The sequence below is a fragment of the Canis aureus genome, chromosome 1 (genome assembly GCF_053574225.1).
Source record: "Canis aureus isolate CA01 chromosome 1, VMU_Caureus_v.1.0, whole genome shotgun sequence".
NCBI lineage: Eukaryota > Metazoa > Chordata > Mammalia > Carnivora > Canidae > Canis > Canis aureus.
The window spans coordinates 48,665,415-48,682,527 of record NC_135611.1 but is presented as its reverse complement, the minus strand read 5'-3'; the positions used below and the strand labels follow the sequence as shown (position 1 = coordinate 48,682,527).

At 51.4% G+C, this 17,113-nt stretch overlaps 2 protein-coding genes across 8 annotated transcripts in view; one reads left to right on the top strand and one right to left on the bottom strand.

The window, feature by feature from the left end:
* Positions 1 to 6,461, top strand: part of EZR (ezrin) — a 50,766-nt gene extending 44,305 nt beyond the window's left edge. The window contains exons 9-14 of the mRNA XM_077898683.1: positions 1,345 to 1,508; positions 1,841 to 1,971; positions 2,599 to 2,759; positions 3,123 to 3,215; positions 4,780 to 5,031; positions 5,142 to 6,461. Coding sequence (XP_077754809.1) covers positions 1,345 to 1,508; positions 1,841 to 1,971; positions 2,599 to 2,759; positions 3,123 to 3,215; positions 4,780 to 5,031; positions 5,142 to 5,306 — 966 coding nt within the window. The 3' untranslated portion in view covers positions 5,307 to 6,461. The remainder of the gene's footprint in view (positions 1 to 1,344; positions 1,509 to 1,840; positions 1,972 to 2,598; positions 2,760 to 3,122; positions 3,216 to 4,779; positions 5,032 to 5,141) is intronic.
* A 226-nt stretch (positions 6,462 to 6,687) lies between these two features.
* Positions 6,688 to 17,113, bottom strand: part of SYTL3 (synaptotagmin like 3) — a 92,714-nt gene continuing 82,288 nt past the window's right edge. For 6 of the 7 annotated variants that reach the window (XM_077898663.1, XM_077898616.1, XM_077898646.1 and 3 more), the window contains 6 exons: positions 15,826 to 15,928; positions 11,849 to 12,019; positions 10,361 to 10,466; positions 9,243 to 9,357; positions 8,144 to 8,349; positions 6,688 to 7,023 (listed from right to left, as the gene is read on the bottom strand). In XM_077898663.1, coding sequence (XP_077754789.1) covers positions 6,914 to 7,023; positions 8,144 to 8,349; positions 9,243 to 9,357; positions 10,361 to 10,466; positions 11,849 to 12,019; positions 15,826 to 15,928 — 811 coding nt within the window. In that variant the 3' untranslated portion in view covers positions 6,688 to 6,913. The remainder of the gene's footprint in view (positions 7,024 to 8,143; positions 8,350 to 9,242; positions 9,358 to 10,360; positions 10,467 to 11,848; positions 12,020 to 15,825; positions 15,929 to 17,113) is intronic. The other variant, XM_077898673.1, reaches the window with a different exon arrangement.

The window sequence follows — 17,113 nt, the reverse complement described above, 5'->3', positions numbered from 1 at the left end:
ACTGGTGTTTTAAAATAACAAAAGGTTTCTAAGCCCTCTCTCCCCACCCATTCCCTACATTAATGGCAGCAGTAGCAAGAGCTAGGAGGCAAGGTTGTGTGTCGTCCTTGCCCCACACTACAGACTTCTGCACTCCTAGTCATAATGTTTTTGGGTGCCTTCATCTCTTCTGTTCCAGAAAGCTCTTAAACTAGCAGTTTCATAAAACAGCCAGCAATCCGTGAGTGAGTATCCGTGTTCCAGGCAACTCCTGTCCTGACAGACACCATTTTAAGTCCTGACAGACAGTATCTGAGTTAATCCTCTCAACAGTCCTGTTAGATTACTGTTCTCCCCACTGTGCAGCTTACGGTGTTCAGACTCAGAGAGGAAGTGACTCACTCAAGGTCACAGGCTCAGACATGGCAGTGCTGTGTAATCTCTAGCACACAGTAAATATAGGGTATTAGTTGGGTCCCAGGGATACAGACTAACAAACGCAGCCTTGCTGTCAAGATTGCTGCCCATTCAGTGGAAGATAGAGACCAAAACAAGTCAAGGAAAGTGCTGGCACCCCCATCGAGTGCAGGGGGCATAGGAGGTGTGCCAGTTACCCACGGGAGAAGGAGAGGTCATGAAGACAGGAGACGATGCCTTAATGCTGCCTTCTGAAGTGCTGCGGTCCTTGGGTCTATGAGGTTGGACATGACATCCCAAGTAACAGGGGGCTCAAAACCTATTTGAGCAAATAGGTTTGTGGGCATAAAGTGCAATTTAGGTGAACAAGGGGTAGGCTGGGGCTCCTGGGCCAGAAGCTCTGGATGTACACGTGCCTGGCCACGGTGTTTGTACCTGGTCCTGGAGCTAAACAGGCTGGTGTCAGGCGTCCAGTAGTGACTCAGTAGATGCACTAGTAGCCGTGTGGGAGGCAAAGTTTGAGGTACAGGAGACCAGAAGCTCAAATAGAAGTTGCTGCACCCCAGGCAAGACCAGGGGGCAGTGGTTCTAGGGCTGGGGGTTTCTCAAGGCCGCAAGACCTCTTGACCAGGAGAGGCTTTGCAGTCCAGCCAGAGGAGGTTCCTGTGCCCGTGTGCATGCACACCCACAAAGACATGCAGTTGCTCTGTCCCAGGGAATCCAAATCCCATGGCAGCAGGAACTTTCTGACTGGTCACCTGGAGCCCATGACTTCTCCTCGAGGTCTCTTTCTGACCCCATACTCTGTTTCGTTTATTCTTTTTTTTTTTTTTTATTCGTTTGTTCTTTTGGAGAAGTTTGTCTAGAGCTTTGTGAAGTTGGTTTGGAAGAAGAAAGCCAAAGGAAGGAGTTCCTCCTCCTTATAGTCCATCCTGTTCTATTCTGTAGGACTTCGTGTTCTATGCCCCCCGCCTTCGAATTAACAAGCGGATCCTGCAGCTCTGCATGGGGAATCACGAGCTGTACATGCGCCGCAGGAAGCCTGACACCATTGAGGTACAGCAGATGAAGGCCCAGGCCCGGGAGGAGAAGCACCAGAAGCAGCTGGAGCGGTGAGCAGGGTGGAGGCCAGCAGGACGGGGTGGTGTTCTCCCAGAACGGGCAGCCTCGTAGGGCCCGCACCATTCCCCAGGGGAGGAGCCAGGGTGACATCACCTAGCAAACACAACGGAGCTTCGGGGGGTGATGGCCTTTGGAAGTTACCGTGTGGGTCCCAAGGATCAGCCCGGGAGGGGTGTGCTCAGTGTTGACGCTGCCGCCTCCTAAGTCGGTACCATCCAGAGGATGGGCCTGGGGCCTGGACTGGGCACTGGTGATGTGTGTTGACATGGCAAGTGCCTGCCAGCATCTAGACATTGCTGTGTTGTCCCTCACCCTGTAACAGGCAGCAGCTGGAAACTGAGAAGAAGAGGCGAGAAACCGTGGAGAGAGAGAAGGAGCAGATGATGCGGGAGAAGGAGGAGCTGATGCTCAGGCTGCAGGACTATGAGGAGAAAACCAAGAAAGCAGAGAAAGGTGGGTTTGTGCCCAGTGGTTGTGTTCGCAGGGGTGCATTCCACAGCAAGGGGCAGATGGACCGTCAGCTTGCCCACAGCCAGGAACTTCGCAGGTTAAAACAAGACCCACAGCAGAGACTCGTGGCTGAGAGAACACGATGATGGGTCTTTGTGTTAAAGATATTCCTGTACTTTAGATGCTCTGCTAACTGCTTTTATGCACATTATCTTTTTTTTTATTTTCCCTTACTCCTTTGAGGCTAATACTGAGTCCTCCCCATTTTCCTGATGACAATATTAAGGGCTAGCAGGTAAAGTAATTTGCCCCAGGTCACGTGGCTAGTGAGTGCCCAAACCATGGTACATTGCCCCGTCTTACAAACCAAAAACTTGGCGAGTGGTGCAGTTTCTGCGTGTCCGCCAACACCAAGCAAGGGATCGACGGGTTCTAGGCCTTGCAAGGCTGGGGCATTGCTGTCAGGCTCTGGAGCCAGTGTGGGTAGTTGTGTAAATCTAGGGAACCCCCCCTCCTCCCCATCGTGTTCCAGGTCCTTTAACAAGACCGTAGTTGTTTCACTGGGAATGTTCTGGCACTGGGATCAATGGGCGCTTCCATGGTTTCTTTTTCTCCTTGTGTTCTCTCCAGAACTGTCAGACCAGATTCAGAGAGCCCTGCAGCTAGAGGAGGAGAGGAAGCGTGCCCAGGAGGAGGCAGAGCGTCTGGAGGCTGACCGCGTGGCCGCCCTGAGGGCCAAGGAGGAGCTGGAGAGGCAGGCAGCAGATCAGATAAAGAGCCAGGAGCAGCTGGTAGGAGCTCCCTGAGTTTCATGATGCTGAATTATGGAGAGGCTGCCTCTGGGGATGCAGAAGTGACGCCTGCCTTATGATTGTGTCTGGGGCTGTAAAATGATCTGCTTGAGAGAGTAAAGCCTGGTGGGAGGGGCTGTGCTGCTGTTTGGGCCTCGGCGGCCCTGCTGCAGGCATCCCGGGAGCTGGACGTGGTGGTCTGGGTGAGGCATGGCCTTGAGGACACGGTGGGCAGCAGGGGGCACTGCCGGCTGGGGAGGAGCGGGGGAATGAGGCCAGTCACCAAACTGTGTGGCTGTCCATTTGCAAAAGGGCTCTCCCAAAAAGCCCCAGAAATAATTTGAGCTTTGTGTGCTTTACTAGGCCGCAGAACTAGCAGAGTACACAGCGAAGATCGCTCTCTTGGAGGAGGCGCGGCGGCGCAAGGAGGACGAGGTCGAGGAGTGGCAGCACCGGGTGAGTCTGCAGGCCAGAGTCCTTGTGGGGGCACACGGCCAGAAGGCGGCCAGGGCCAGGCTGTTGGGTGGCGTAGCGAGCCTCGGGATGTTTTGCGATGCTTTACCAGTCCCAGTCGGGCTTCTTAGGCCAGAATCCCTGTAGGAATGGGCTTGCCCTGTGCGCTGGGGAGGCCGCTGTTGGATTAGCAGGGAACAAGGAGCCTCTTGTTCACTTCTACCCCTCTGCTCTGGCCGTCTCCACCCCTCTGCTCTGGAGCAGAGTTAACAAACCCCAGAGCTCCATCAGGACTAGCTCTAAATCTGGTCATGTGGGTGCCCCTAGCAACAGGCCACAGGGCCTGAAACTAGACCTCCTGCCTCTTCTGACCGCTGGTGCATACACCATGTCACCATGGAAAGATTTGGACTTGGAGGTCCCAAAACAGGGCAAGGGTCGCAGCTCTGCTCTTATGCAGCGTGATGGGGCACGTGGCCTGACCTCTCCATGCCTCCGTTTCCTTACTGCAGGTAGGGAGTAATAGCCAGCCTGTAAGGTTGCTCCGAGGACCATGCTGCAGAGAGGTTTAATAAATTGCAGCTGTAATAGGAAGAACCACATTCCACTGCAGTGTCCAGAGAGCCTGCCTCTCCAGCTGAGCCCCCCCTGCCTGCCGGGAAAAATGGTCCCCAGGGGAGCTTTGGATATATTCAGTGTAGACATCTACCAAGCTGTGGCAGCCGCCTGCCCCACCCCACTGTCCTTACCTGTGCTTCCCCATCTGTAGTGGCTCCTTCTGGGGACACCTGGTTCCTCCCTCACATCTCCTCTTAAGCTCCATCCCCCCACCCCACCCCCATGCAAGTTGGATCCTTAGGTTTTTGGAGAAAGTGTTCATTATAAAGTACGGAGTGAGAAAAAGCTGGTTGCAGAAGAGGTTCAAACTAAGCTCACCTCCAGGGACGGAGTGGTAATGAGGTGGGCATGATTGGGGATGTGTACCTAGGAGAGGTTACTGGAAGATTTAGGGGTAACAGCAGGTAGGAGGGTGCTTGAGCACAGTGCCCACAGGCAGTGAGGAGCGTCATAAATAGTGGCCACACAAGGGAAGAGGATAAAACTGCACTCTGCAATGTGATGGTGGCATTTTCTAGTGGCTGGAGGATTTTGGTTTGTTTCAAAATTAATACAATGAATATATATTAGAATTTGAGACCGAAAGAAATTAATTCTGGTTCTTAAAAAAAAAAAAAAAGTCAAGCCTGGCATGAGTTTTTCTCTTGGTGCCATGGGCACAATTGAGAACCACTCCCAGGATCCAGAGCCCCAGACTTGGAAGAGGCTGGGCAGGCCCTGCACTGGAATGCTTGTCCCCAACCATGCCCTCCCCCATCTTCCGTCCCCACCACTGGCCTCCGCTCTGGGCTGTTAGGACCCTAGTACCCAGCCCACCAGGGGAGGTGAGAGGAGTGGTGAGAGAAGGTGCAGAAGCCTTCATTTACAGAAAAGGGGATTCTTCCAAAAATGGTTTATGTGCTTTGCTCTGTGTGACAAGTTGTCACCTCTGTACTGGTTGCTTTCCAAGGCCAAGGAAGCCCAGGATGACCTGGTAAAGACCAAGGAGGAGCTGCACCTGGTGATGACTGCCCCTCCACCCCCACCGCCCCCCGTCTATGAGCCAGTGAGCTACCACGTGCAGGATAACCTGCAGGAGGAGGGCACGGAGTACACGGGCTACAGCGCTGAGCTGTCCAGCGAGGGCATCATGGATGACCGCAATGAGGAGAAGCGGATCACCGAGGCTGAGAAGAATGAGCGGGTGCAACGGCAGCTGATGGTGAGGGGGCGGTGGGGGTGTAGACAGGGTGGGGTGGGGTGGGGGGAAACCATTTCCCCCAGCTCCCGCTGCTCCTGGGTCCCCCTGAACTGTGCCACCTCCGCTTGCAGACCCTGACCAGTGAGCTGTCCCAGGCCAGAGATGAGAACAAGAGGACCCACAATGACATCATCCACAATGAGAATATGAGGCAAGGTCGGGACAAGTACAAGACGCTGCGGCAGATCCGTCAGGGCAACACCAAGCAGCGGATCGATGAGTTCGAGGCCCTGTAATGCCAGGGTGCAGGGGCTCGCTGTCAGGCTCTGGAGCCGGTGTGGGTAGTTTTGTAAATCTAGGGAACCCCCCCCTCCTCCCCCATCGTGTTCCAGGTCCTTTAACAAGACAGTAGTTGTTTCAGTGGGAATGTTCTGGCGCTGGGATCGATGGGTGCTTCCATGGTTTCTTTTTCCCAATTGTATCATAGTGCCAAACAGGCCTGATTTTATTATCACTTGTCAATCACTTCCTGTTCTGTGCTTGCAGCAGGACGGACTGAAGTAGGGAAGATGCTGTCAAGTCTGAGTTAACAAACCCCATGCTGACATGTGCGATGCGAGATATGCAGTGTGTTTAAACCACACCATGGCTTAGACTCCGTGCCATATTACTTTGTTTGGAATTGGCTCAAATTGATTTTTTTGATTTCTAGGAAGAATTCCTTTGTATATTTGTTTTTTGAGAGGTGAAAATTTTGAAAACAGACTAAAGCACTCACACACATGCACACGCGGTGATTTTTCTTGTGTTCCTTTGTACACAGAGGACACTTCAGCCTTGGACAAACTTGTTGGCTTTTTGGGTTTTTTGTTCATTTGCTTAACAGTTAGAGGGCTACATTGTTGGACTCACACCTAATTAATGATCAGCTGTAGAGAATAGTATTTATATATGTGACAATATGGGTTTGTAACATTAGTTTAAAAAAGGGAAAGTTTCATTCTGTATATTTTGTTACCTTTTACAGAATAAAAGAATTACGTATTAAAAACCATGTAACCATGGCACTTGATCTGATGTGACCTGAAGTGGTAATGAGGGGGATTAACTGCTGTAATCACATCTGTAAAAATGACTTGTCTTTGAGTGTTCTGTGTGCATGTAATTGTGCACATTTCAGTTTCCTATCTGAGCTTATTTGCAAAATATACACATGCTGTGTGGATAATTCAGACTCCAGCTATGAAGGGACTCTTCCAACCTGGTGTTGTCTCCACAAGAAGAACCCATTCTGACCTAGCCAGTTGTCTCCCTCATCCCTGCGAACCTGCTGAAACATCAGCTCTCGCTCACTTTTCATGCTCGGCTGTGTCCTCTTCCTTTTTGGGTAAGAGCTGTGTTCAGATGAACCCCACACCACAGATTTGAGAAATAAAAGATGTGCAAGGCAAGAGGTGGCAGTGGGTGTGTCCTTGCGTATTGGGGCAGGAGGGCCCCTCCTCTCTATACAGCCGGGGGGGTGGGGGGGGCAGTGCTCCGTGGGATCCTGGGTGCTGACCAACCCAAAATGGGAGTCCCTCCAGCAAGCAGAACAAGAGGGACCGAATACCTACCAGTAGTTCTCCTTCAAATGCATAGAACAAGGCCATAATTTCCACTATTTGATAAGAACAGGAGGACAGAGGTAACAAACCTTTATTCAAAGCACAGAAACCAGACAGTCTTATTTATGTAATATCAGCAAGTGCTGTGTTGAACATAAATACAGACAGGGCTATGGAAGAGGGTCCGTGCCCCGTGCCAGAGCTGCAGACAGTGTCCATGCTCCACAGGGACTGTGCCAGCCATGTGTCCACACCCATGCCTCCAGCCAACCTTCCTGCTGCAGACTGGAACTCTGGCTTCAGTGCAGGACGAGTGTCATGTCTGTCCACAGATTGGGGCTAGAAAGAACTTTCTGCCACTGGAGCTCGGACTGTGAGCACATGTCCCTGCCACCAGCTACGTTTTCCTCTGTGATGGGAGTGAAGTGACAAATTAGTGTGATGGGTGATGTGCGGGCCACCTTACCCACCCTCTTCTTTTTAAAATGACCAACTGTTTAAAAGTGTTTTTAACCTCGACTTAGGACCATTCGAAAATGCCAACCACTGATGAGGATGAGCAAGACCTTCCACCCCAACGCCATGCTCAGAACAGTACACAGCAGGCATTCATTCCTAAATACTGTGTAGCCTCAAGAGTCCAAAGCTGCTGCCTTTCATATAGTTTGAAAGGAGAAGACCTATCCTGTGGGTTGGCTCTTCAAGGGGACTGGACGATCTTAACACATTACAATGGCTACGGATTGGTGGGGTGGTCTGAGACCTGGGGCCAGGTTTGCAGACATCCGTTATAGAAAGGGGGGTTGTGTTGTGCCTTGGACAGTATTTCTTCTATTTGAGAATGAAGGGAGGGCAGAGGGAGAGGGCAACAAGCAGACTCCCTGCTGAGCAGAGAGCCTGACATAATGACCTGAGCTGAAATCACGAGTTGGATGCTCAAGCACATGAGCCCTCCCAGGTGCCCCTGGACACTGTTCAGAGGTTCTCACAGTTGGAGGTCCTGGAGATGTGTGTGGGTCTTTCTGGTTAGCACAGTGTTTGAGGGGCACCCCTAGTGGGCAGGCCCTCCCCACAGAAGGCTGTCCCCCACACAAGGCCTGCAGCACCCAGTTGAGCAGTGCTGAAAAGGCAGTGTCCCTCTGTCCCACTCTTACTGAAATAGCTTCTTAACCCAAACACATGGCAATTCAGAAAGTATTTTCCTTTAAGAAATTAATCCTTTTATGATTGACACCAGAAACAAAAGCAAATACTGTACCTGGCCCATTCTGAGGCCTGTAGTTTTTGTTTCTTTAGCAGATCTAAATCTGATCTAAATTGTTTAAATACTTGGCCGTATTACTGCTCAATTGTAGAGCAAGAGCTAGATGTGGCAATCTCCATTTACGGCAAGTTAGGCCATTTCCACGCCAGTTAAATCACCAGCCGTCGCGGAAGCCTTATTAAGTCCTTTCTGTGTCCACCACCACGAAAGATACTCGTGGAGTATAAACCATGCTACTTGGCCCCACGAAGTATCTCAGACTTACTAGAACCCAGCCTGGCTTCCCCCAGCAGGCGGTCGCTCACACCAAAGATGGCCTGGTCCCAGACGGTTAATTCCAGGCTTGACTGTCTCAGCTGGGAAGGGCTCACGCCATTGAACACGAAGGAGTGCTGCCACCGGGGACAAGCCTGCTTCTTCGCCACGGGGGACTTTAGCTTCAGTTTGTGTTGGTCTGGCAGAGTGAGACAGCTGCAGGAGGGAGACAGACCACAGTCTTCGAGTGCCCAGCCCGGCACCCTCCCCTGGCAGCGCTTGCCATCGTGAGACCCAAGGCTACATTCAAAAGAAAAATCCCGAGCCAGGAGGGAGAATGCAAATTGCCATATTGGCCATGTGACCTCTTGCAAGGATGTTTCAGATTCTGCCCCAGATGTTAAGGGTCATTTGGGATTCTAGATCATGGTGGTCGGGACAATGTTCTTGTCTTAATCCCTCCTTGGGATGCCGACCACCAGGCAACGCATAGCTTACACCTGCTACCTGGGGACCAGGACTCTGAACACACATCTCTCATTTTAACTCTGTTCTCAGGAAATAAGTTCAGAAGGGCCACAGGACTTGCCCAAGGCCCTCTGATAAGTGGCGGCATGAGGACAGGAACTCAGAGCTTGGCATAGTAAGCCATCATTTCCCATCATGTCACTGACGGAGGACACGGCAATTCTGTGTAATAATTAATGATACTTGCTTTACGTCTAGAGGTGAACACACATGTAGCCAATAAGAATGGAATAAGTGGAGTCCGTCTTCCTGTTAATCCAGGAGGAGATGCTAAGGCAAGGGCATATGTACCAACCACGCTGCTCTGTCTGAGCTCTGAGTCAGAAAATGCTGATGTAATAACAAGGACCGATAAGATCTGGGTTTCGGGTTAAAATGCAGTGTTCCAAATCTAGCCTTGGCAGGTCCAACTCCCATGAATTCTTGAAAATTGGAGTCTTTAACCCATTATGTGGGATTTTCATAGGAAAGCTAAAATACAAGTTTAAAATGGCTTATGCTCGCTATACTTTATATAGAAAGTGGAATGCTGCATATATATACAGTTTATCAGTAAATAGTTGATTGAATAGAATACTTACCCCTTAACAAAGGAGTTGAGGGTACCATCTGACCGCACAGGCAAATTCTTGGCTCCCAGCACGACCAAACAAAGCTGACCGTTGGGGGATGGCCAATCAGTCCCTGGAAGGAAAGCTGGCATTTGCTGTGAGCTCTACATCTGCACATGGCATGCATGCAATGCCACCACCCTAAAAGTGAGAGCTCAGAGAGGGTGTGGTACAGCTCTGAGCTGTAGGACAGAGAGGAAGAGGAATGTATCTGCTGTGGGGAGGCTCTGCTGGCCCTGCTCACGTGCTGTCCAACAAGGCTAGTGTGGTGACAGAATGGAGGGGTCACTAGAATTCTGGGAAGCTGCAGAGATAATAAGGGATCCAAGAAGAGGAAGGATAGAGGTTCTAGTCTAGTGCAGGGATGGTTTTTTGGCAAAGTAGGGGCCCCAAGACCTCTATTAGGGGGTGGCAGTGACCACAGAGGCTGCTGGCCCGCTGGTGGCCCCGTGAGCTCTGGCAGCAAACTTTTCCTTTTCCAAGCAAACGAGATCACTAAACACATCATGGAATTGTGTGTGCTTTCTTCACCTTCATCTCCTCCATACACTCCACTGTATTTAACCTTATGAAATGTTCTATAAAGTCGCTGAGAGCCTGTCCTTGATCCCTTCTCTTGCTGGGCAACAGCTCATGTAACCTGGGATCAAAGATGCACTCACTCAGAGCCCTGCAGGCCCCAGGGCTATGAGGTGCACTCTTGAGCCACACTCCCAACTAACACTGGTGGCCATGGGAGCACCCTCTTCCAGAGGGGTGGCAGCGGAAGGGTTTGCTCCAGAGAGGCAGTCCAAGCTGCGCCCCCTCCCCCCACCCACCCAGGAGGAAAGCCCCAGAACTGGTGTCCTAAGAGCCCTGCAAAGTGGGCACCAAAGGCCTGGCCTGCTTGGGTCCCTCATATCCCTTATAGACCATCTGTTCTACGAACCCACTGTCCAGGCTGAGTGTCAACACATCTTGGAAAGTTGCTGGAGTGTTGCAGCATTAGTGGGTTGCAGAAAGGGAATGCTCAGCCCACCTGCTGCTCCAGGCTTTGGAGACAGTGACATAATAACAGATGCACATTCTCAGGACTGGAGGCCACCTACCTTCTAGGGCCTCCTGGAACTTTCTGGGCCCTGCAGGGAAGACCAGTTTGGCCCGGACTGCTAGTTCTCCATTATTCGGAAGAATGCTGTCATCAACTTTCTCTGCCTGGGGGCAAGAGACAGAACTCAGAGGCAAGATTCCTCCGCCTCCAGAACCTTCTGGGCTCCTCTGATTGCCCCATTTCCCAACCCAACCCACCCATTCACCCCTACAAAGCCTCTGCAGGCTGGGGAGTAGCCTGGGGTAGAGTGGACATGCCCATGGTAGGACTGGCTTGTCTTCCATTTGTGGTGACTCCATTCCCACCCCAGCCGCCCACTTGGCTGCTTGGGCCAGTCTGGGGGCTCAAAGGCCCTGGCACATTCCCATAGGATGGTCCTAAGAAAACCTGCACACAGCCCGAGTCTGAAGAAAATAAAATAAAATTGAGCCCCTCCAGGTCAGTGGACTCAGCAAGAAGTCCCAGAAGAGGGTGCGGCTGGCCCCTGTCTACACCATCGTGTCTCTTCTTGGTCTCCCTGCTGCCTCCCAGGAAGGAAGCTGGCACTCAGAGGAGATAAAGCTGCCTCTACCCTCAGCTTCTGGAAAACCTGTGCTAACCCCCTGGGCCCCTCCTGTCACCAAAAGGGCAGGCCTGTAAGCAGGAGGCTCCCATCCGGGTGTTGGTGGGAGGGGTGGTCACTGTCTACTAGCTGGTGTTAGGAAGACATCTTATAGCCTGGCACCTCTGCTCTTCCTCTTGCCACCAGCCTCGTCGGCAGCTAGTCTTGAACTGCAGGGGGTCCTACAGGGAGAAGACGGGCAGGGCACCCAAGTACAGGATCCTGGGGGAAAGTACATCTGTCAGGGAAAATCATGAAGAAGGAAAATCAGAAAAGCCCTCATGGAGGAGGCGGGGTCTCCACTAAGTCTTGGGGGGAACCTTGGATAGAAGAAAGTGTTCGCAGCCGACATCCCAAGTGACGAGTGAGGACAGACTAGGCTCTGAGAAGGGGGAGCACAGGGTGCGGGGTATGGATGCGGAGGCCGTGCAGAGGAACCTAGAGGGAAGGTGGCAGGAGAGGGGGGCCAGGAGGGCTTCCAGGAGGAGACAGTAGCGGGAGATCAGAGACATTTGTCATTTCTAGGGGATGACGGAGCCCACGCTTCCTCCTCCCCCACTACCGCACATGTCCTCTCTCCCAATCTTGGATCTTGGCACAGAAAGCACAAAGCACTTTGCCCCAAGAAATGCGAACTTTCCCCCCAGGCTCTCCCCTCCCCTGCGCCTGTGAGCAGGCCCTCAATCAGCTCCTCGCTCCTGGCCGCCGTGGCCTCCCAGCGCCTGCCCCTCCCCTAGCCCCTGGCCCAGCCTGGCCACTGGGGAGTCCCAGCCAGGCAAGCACGCTGTGTCCCGGGGCCAAGGCTCCCCTGGTAGGTTGTCTTGGCTCCAATCCCTTTGAAAAGTGAGTTTTGTTTTCACGGTGGGGGTGGGGTAGCGCAGTCACCTTGGCCCTCAGCGGATACCAGCAGAAACACTGTGTCGTGCTATCTTCAAAGTCCCATGTGGCCAGAGGGATGGTCACCTCTCCAAGAAACACCCTCCGGGTGAGAGTGCCCAGGTGCCATACAGAGACCTGCAGCCACCGTGTCGCCAGCTGGGCAGGCTCCACCTCGTACTGCAAAGTCAGAGCAGCGCCAGTGAGTCTGGGTCCCTGGCCCACGGCACCCTGCACCCACAGCCCCCTGCACCCACAGCCTCTGGGAACCCACAGCCCCCTCCCCGCCGGGCCCACTAGAGCCTTCCTCCTGTAGGCTGGTGACAGTCTTGGTGTGGTCAGGGTGAGCTGAGCCAATTGGAGGGGTGGGTGGGCGGTCCCTGCTTTCTCCAACTCAGAACAACCTCTCCACCAGCCTGGCTAGGGGCAGGGGCCAAGGCTGGGCAGGGGCAAAGTCCCCTCCCACAGTCAAGATCTGTCCCCAAGGCAAGGATGAAAGTCCTCAACCAGCTGAGGTCAAGATCTGTTCCTGCTCAGGATCTGAACTTGCCTGGCCAGGGCTGTTCAAAAATACTGAAAGCTAGGATTTTTTTTGTTTTGTTTAATGTAAAACATGAGTTATTAGTGTGGGCATTTATTTGCCTAGAAGGACAAGGCCCTTGGAGGGCATGCGGGGCCTGGGCCTGCGCTCAGGGTCACAGGGAGCTGTTTCTTCACCATCCCCGCAAGACCCGCCAACCCCCCCCCCCCCCCCCCGCCCCAGGAGCCTCAGCATAGCCAGAGAACAAGAAAGCTGGTCCCCTTCTCCCTCCAGGTAAGGAGGACTAGAGGCCAAAGGCCCCAAGTGAGAGTGCTCCCCACCCCAAAGGCCAGCGTCTCAGCCAGGCTTCCCAAGAGCCTGTTCCAAGTTGTTCCTTGGATTTTCTCAACAATGAACAGAAGTTACAGTTTACTGAGCCTTTGTACCAGGCTTTTAGTTACATTGCTCCTTAGCTTCCAGAAGCATCTCCAGAGGGCAGTGCGAGCAATCACCAGTTTGCAGGGGAAACACCAGGCTCAGAGCTTGTAGCTCTCCTGGGGCACTGCATCCTGGCTCCTCCAGGTACCTGCCTGTCACACTGCAGGCCGAGACCTTCGCACCCACTCAGAGCGGCTGCATTGGTTTCCGTGAGCCTCACTGAGCACTGTTAGGTTAGTGCCCTTCCAGCTGATGAACGACAGGGAAGAGACAGGTGTGTGGAGAAGCTGTAACCTGTCTCCCTCGGCCTCCCAAACAGCCCTGTCTGCCCTGCTACATCCCCCCCCACCCAGGCCAGCAAACCCTGGGTGGCCAGGCTGCCTTCCCCACCTGCCCCTCCTCTTCTTCCCTCTGGGATTATCTGTACCCATTGTGCTCAGAAACCACATCCCTCTATCACCTTGGGCTGATTTTTAGTGGGTTTCCCTGAAGTCCATTGCCCATTTCTTTTTTTTTTTCAGTCTTTTTCTTTTTTTAAAAATTTTTATTTATTTATTCATAAGAGACACAGAGAGAGAGGCAGAGACATAGGCAGAGGGAGAAGCAGGCTCCCTGCAGAGGGCCCGATGCGGGACTCGATCCCAGGACCCTGGGATCACTTCCCGAACCAAAGGCAGATGCTCAACCACTGAGCCACCCAGGTATCCCTAATCTTTTTCTTAAAAAGATTTTTTTTAAGTAATCTCTATACCCAACATGGAGCTCAAACTCACAACCCTGAGATCAAATTTCTGCGCTCTACCCCCTGAGCCAGCCAGGCATCCGTGGCCCTTTCTGACTCTGCCCTGCATTCCTTAGTCTGTCTTTAAACTCAAAACTCACCTGGTTGTTCCCTCCACCCTGTTGCCCAGGCTGACAGCTCCTGGCACTGCACCTGCTCCCTCGGAGAAAGAGCTGTCCCTGGGAGGGCAGCTGCCCGGCCCCCACGCCCGCCCTCCTGGGGCAGTTGCGTGATCTCCATGCACCCCATGCACGGGGCAGCCCTGCTTCTCAGGGGTCCTCACACACAAGTGGCCCTCCTCTGACAAACAGGGCTATTCCTTTTGATTGAGTGAACTGCCTTTTAAGCAGACCTTTCCCCCATCACCCTGTTACGCCCACAAGGCAGTCCGTGCAGGCGGTGGGCTCACTACCCAGCCCCAGGAACACAGACAACAGCTATATGGAAGCACCCAAAGTCTCCAGGTCAAGTGTTGCGTTTCCTCCTTCCAAGGCCTCCTAAGGGGCCTTCGAGGGGGGTACCAGCACCCCTTGGAGTGCAGGAAGGCTGCCCATGGAGTGCTCTGCTTAGAAAATCTTGAGGATTGGTTTCTAGACTTTAGAATAAATGACAGACATGGATTCTCTTCAATGTACCTGGAGAGTTTCCCAGGACAACCTAAAAATCCACAAGATATTGGGTAAAATCAATGAATTAAAAGTTTAGGAGATTTCCTTGAGATTCTGCATGTATTTTAAATAAAGTGGTTAAAAGTTTAAAAATCAAACCAAATAATATCTAAAACAAACTCAATCCTCTCCTTCATCTCATTTCATAAAATGTGAACTATTTGTTTACCTGTTTAGTACACAACACCTTCATTCAACTTACAACGGGTGATTTTAGATATAACTTAAAATGTGAGAGGGGACACATAGCTTTTTAAAGCTCTTTCAGCAGGTACGTGAGCAAAACCACACCAAGACCAGGGTCTACTGACTTGCTACCAGAGGGGTCTCTGACAGCGATGCCCTGGGCCCCACCCATACCTGCTGAATCATAGCATATTTTTTTTTTGAAAAATCCTTTGAGGGAAGTCCTATGACCATAAATCTGGTGAAGGACCGCTAGTCCACCGTGAGTTAGACCTGTAATTCTGATTGCACCATAAGCCTCAGTTTTCTCGTTGGTAAGCAAAGATTCTAATACCTAGCTCAGGGGTATTTAAAGCACTTGGCCACAGCAGAGACACAGAAAACAATGGCTTTTATTATTAACCAATGGGACTCCTGCCAGATGGCCAGACAGTCCCTGGCTGGGAGTTCAGAAATACCCCTACTTGCCAAGGAAGGCAAACCAAGCCCTCTCCTTGTACAGACTTGATACATGGAATCCCTGGGCTAACCAGCCTTGACTGGGTACGTCCCTGTGCATCTGGACTGTTCTTCCAGCTTACAGCCTCCTACATCTCTGCCAGACATTGTCTCCAACTGTCCACCCTAAATTGCCATAGTCGCTCCCTATCTCTGCCCCATATCACAAATCATATGTCTTAGCACCAAAGAAAGTGAAAAACCAAACAATTCCTCTACAAAATGTTTTTCATAAGATGACTACTTTTCTTTCAGGGGTGCCGGGGTGGCTCAGTCAGTTAGGCATCTGCCTTTAGCTCAGGTTGTGATCCCAGGGTCCTGTGATCCCAAGCGCAGCATGGGGTCCCCTGCTCAGCAGGGAGCTTGCTTCTCCCTCTGCCTCTGCCCCTCCCCCTGTTCATGCACACGCTCGTGCCCTCTCATCTCAAACAAATAAAATCTTTACAAAATAAAGAGGACTACTTTTCTCATAAAATAAGAAGAAACCTAGGTGTGCCAGATGATTACAATAAAGCAGCACTTTCATGAAAGTAGTAACTCAGTAGTTCAGGATGGTCTGCTTGAGAGTACCTCTCTGAGGGTTGTAAAAATTGAACAGGACAAACCAATTTTAGAGATTGAGAGGCAGCCAGGTCCTTTTTCACCATTTTCTCAGAAATCATTAACCAAAAACCATTCTCAAGTCTGGCAGACTCTGCACTTTTCCTGTACAAAGGCTGACATTTATTTTCCACCAACTTGCCACTGATTGACAGAGCCTTACAGAAACGTATAAGTGTCTGTACTTATATTTAACTGACTCAAGACTTTGGAAGAACATTGTGCTGAACTCTGGCCCCATGTGCCCAGCCTGGGATGGAGAGACTTAGCACATGGGTATTTGTCCAGCAAGTACCTTCAAGGTCTCCTGAAAGGTTGGGTCCACTGTGTTCTTTTGGATTCCAGTCTTGCGTTTTCCCTGGGAGGATCTGTCAGGCAGCAGATAGGTCTTTACGTACCTAGTGGCCAAACACAGACGGAACAAAGTGATAGCTCAGGAAGGGGGTGAGGGGAAGGAGACGGGGGCTCAGGAGGAGGATCATATATCAGCATTTTCTTTACCCTGCTTCCCACTAGATTTGGGGTTGACAGAAAGGGCTTGGTGGCCTCCCCTGGCAGAGAACAATGCCAGCTTCTGGTTTACATGGTCTCTGGAATGTTGCTGGGGGTGTGAAGCTCCCTTGCTTTCTTCATGCCCTACGCCTAGCATCCACATCGCTCATGACCTGCCATTTGGTGAACCAGAGGCTGCGCTGTTGAGGTTCCACAGGTGGCAGATTCTCTAATCTGCCTGGATGCGGAGGTCCTGGGCCAGCTTGTCTTCCCTACACTTATCACCTCCTCCAACCCACCAAAAAAAAAAAAAAAGTGGAACTAGAAAGTATATGCCTCACCTTTTACTGTTCCCTTGTGGGGACTCTCTACCTGCATTCTGCTTATCCCCTGAAATCCTGTTCTAGACTGAGCCCTCCAGTGAGGTCCTGACACTGCCCTTTCTGGCACCTCTGGCAGCTTTAAAAAAAAATAAATTAAATAAATAAATAAATAAATAAATAAATAAATAAATAAATAAATATTCATTCATTCATTCATTCATTCATTCATTCATTCATGAGAGACACACAGAGAGAGAGGCAGAGACACAGGCACAGAGAGAAGCAGGCTCCATGCAGGGAGTCCAATGTGGGACTCAATCCTGGGACTCCAGGATCACACCCTGAGCCGAAGGCAGACGCTCAACCACTGAGCCACCCAAGCACCCCTCCTCCGGCAGCTTTAGTGATGGCAGTGATTACTGATTCTGGTAACCGTTGTATCCTGTGTTTTTATCCATTCTGACAATGTCTGCCTCTTAACTGGAGAGTCTAGATCATTTACATTGGAAGTAATTATTGATAAAGAAGGATTTGCTTCCGTCATTTGTTATTTGTTTCTGTACACCTTCTAGGTTTGGTGTCTCTCATTTACTTCAGTACTGTATTCATTCTTCTGTATTTATTCACTTTTGAAAGATTTATTTATTTATTTGAGAGAGACACTGACCTTGAGCATTCTCATGAATAGGGGGAAGGAGCAGAAGGAGAGGGAGAGAATTTCAAGCAGAGTCCCCACTGAGCACAGAGCCCTAGGCAGGGCTTGATCCC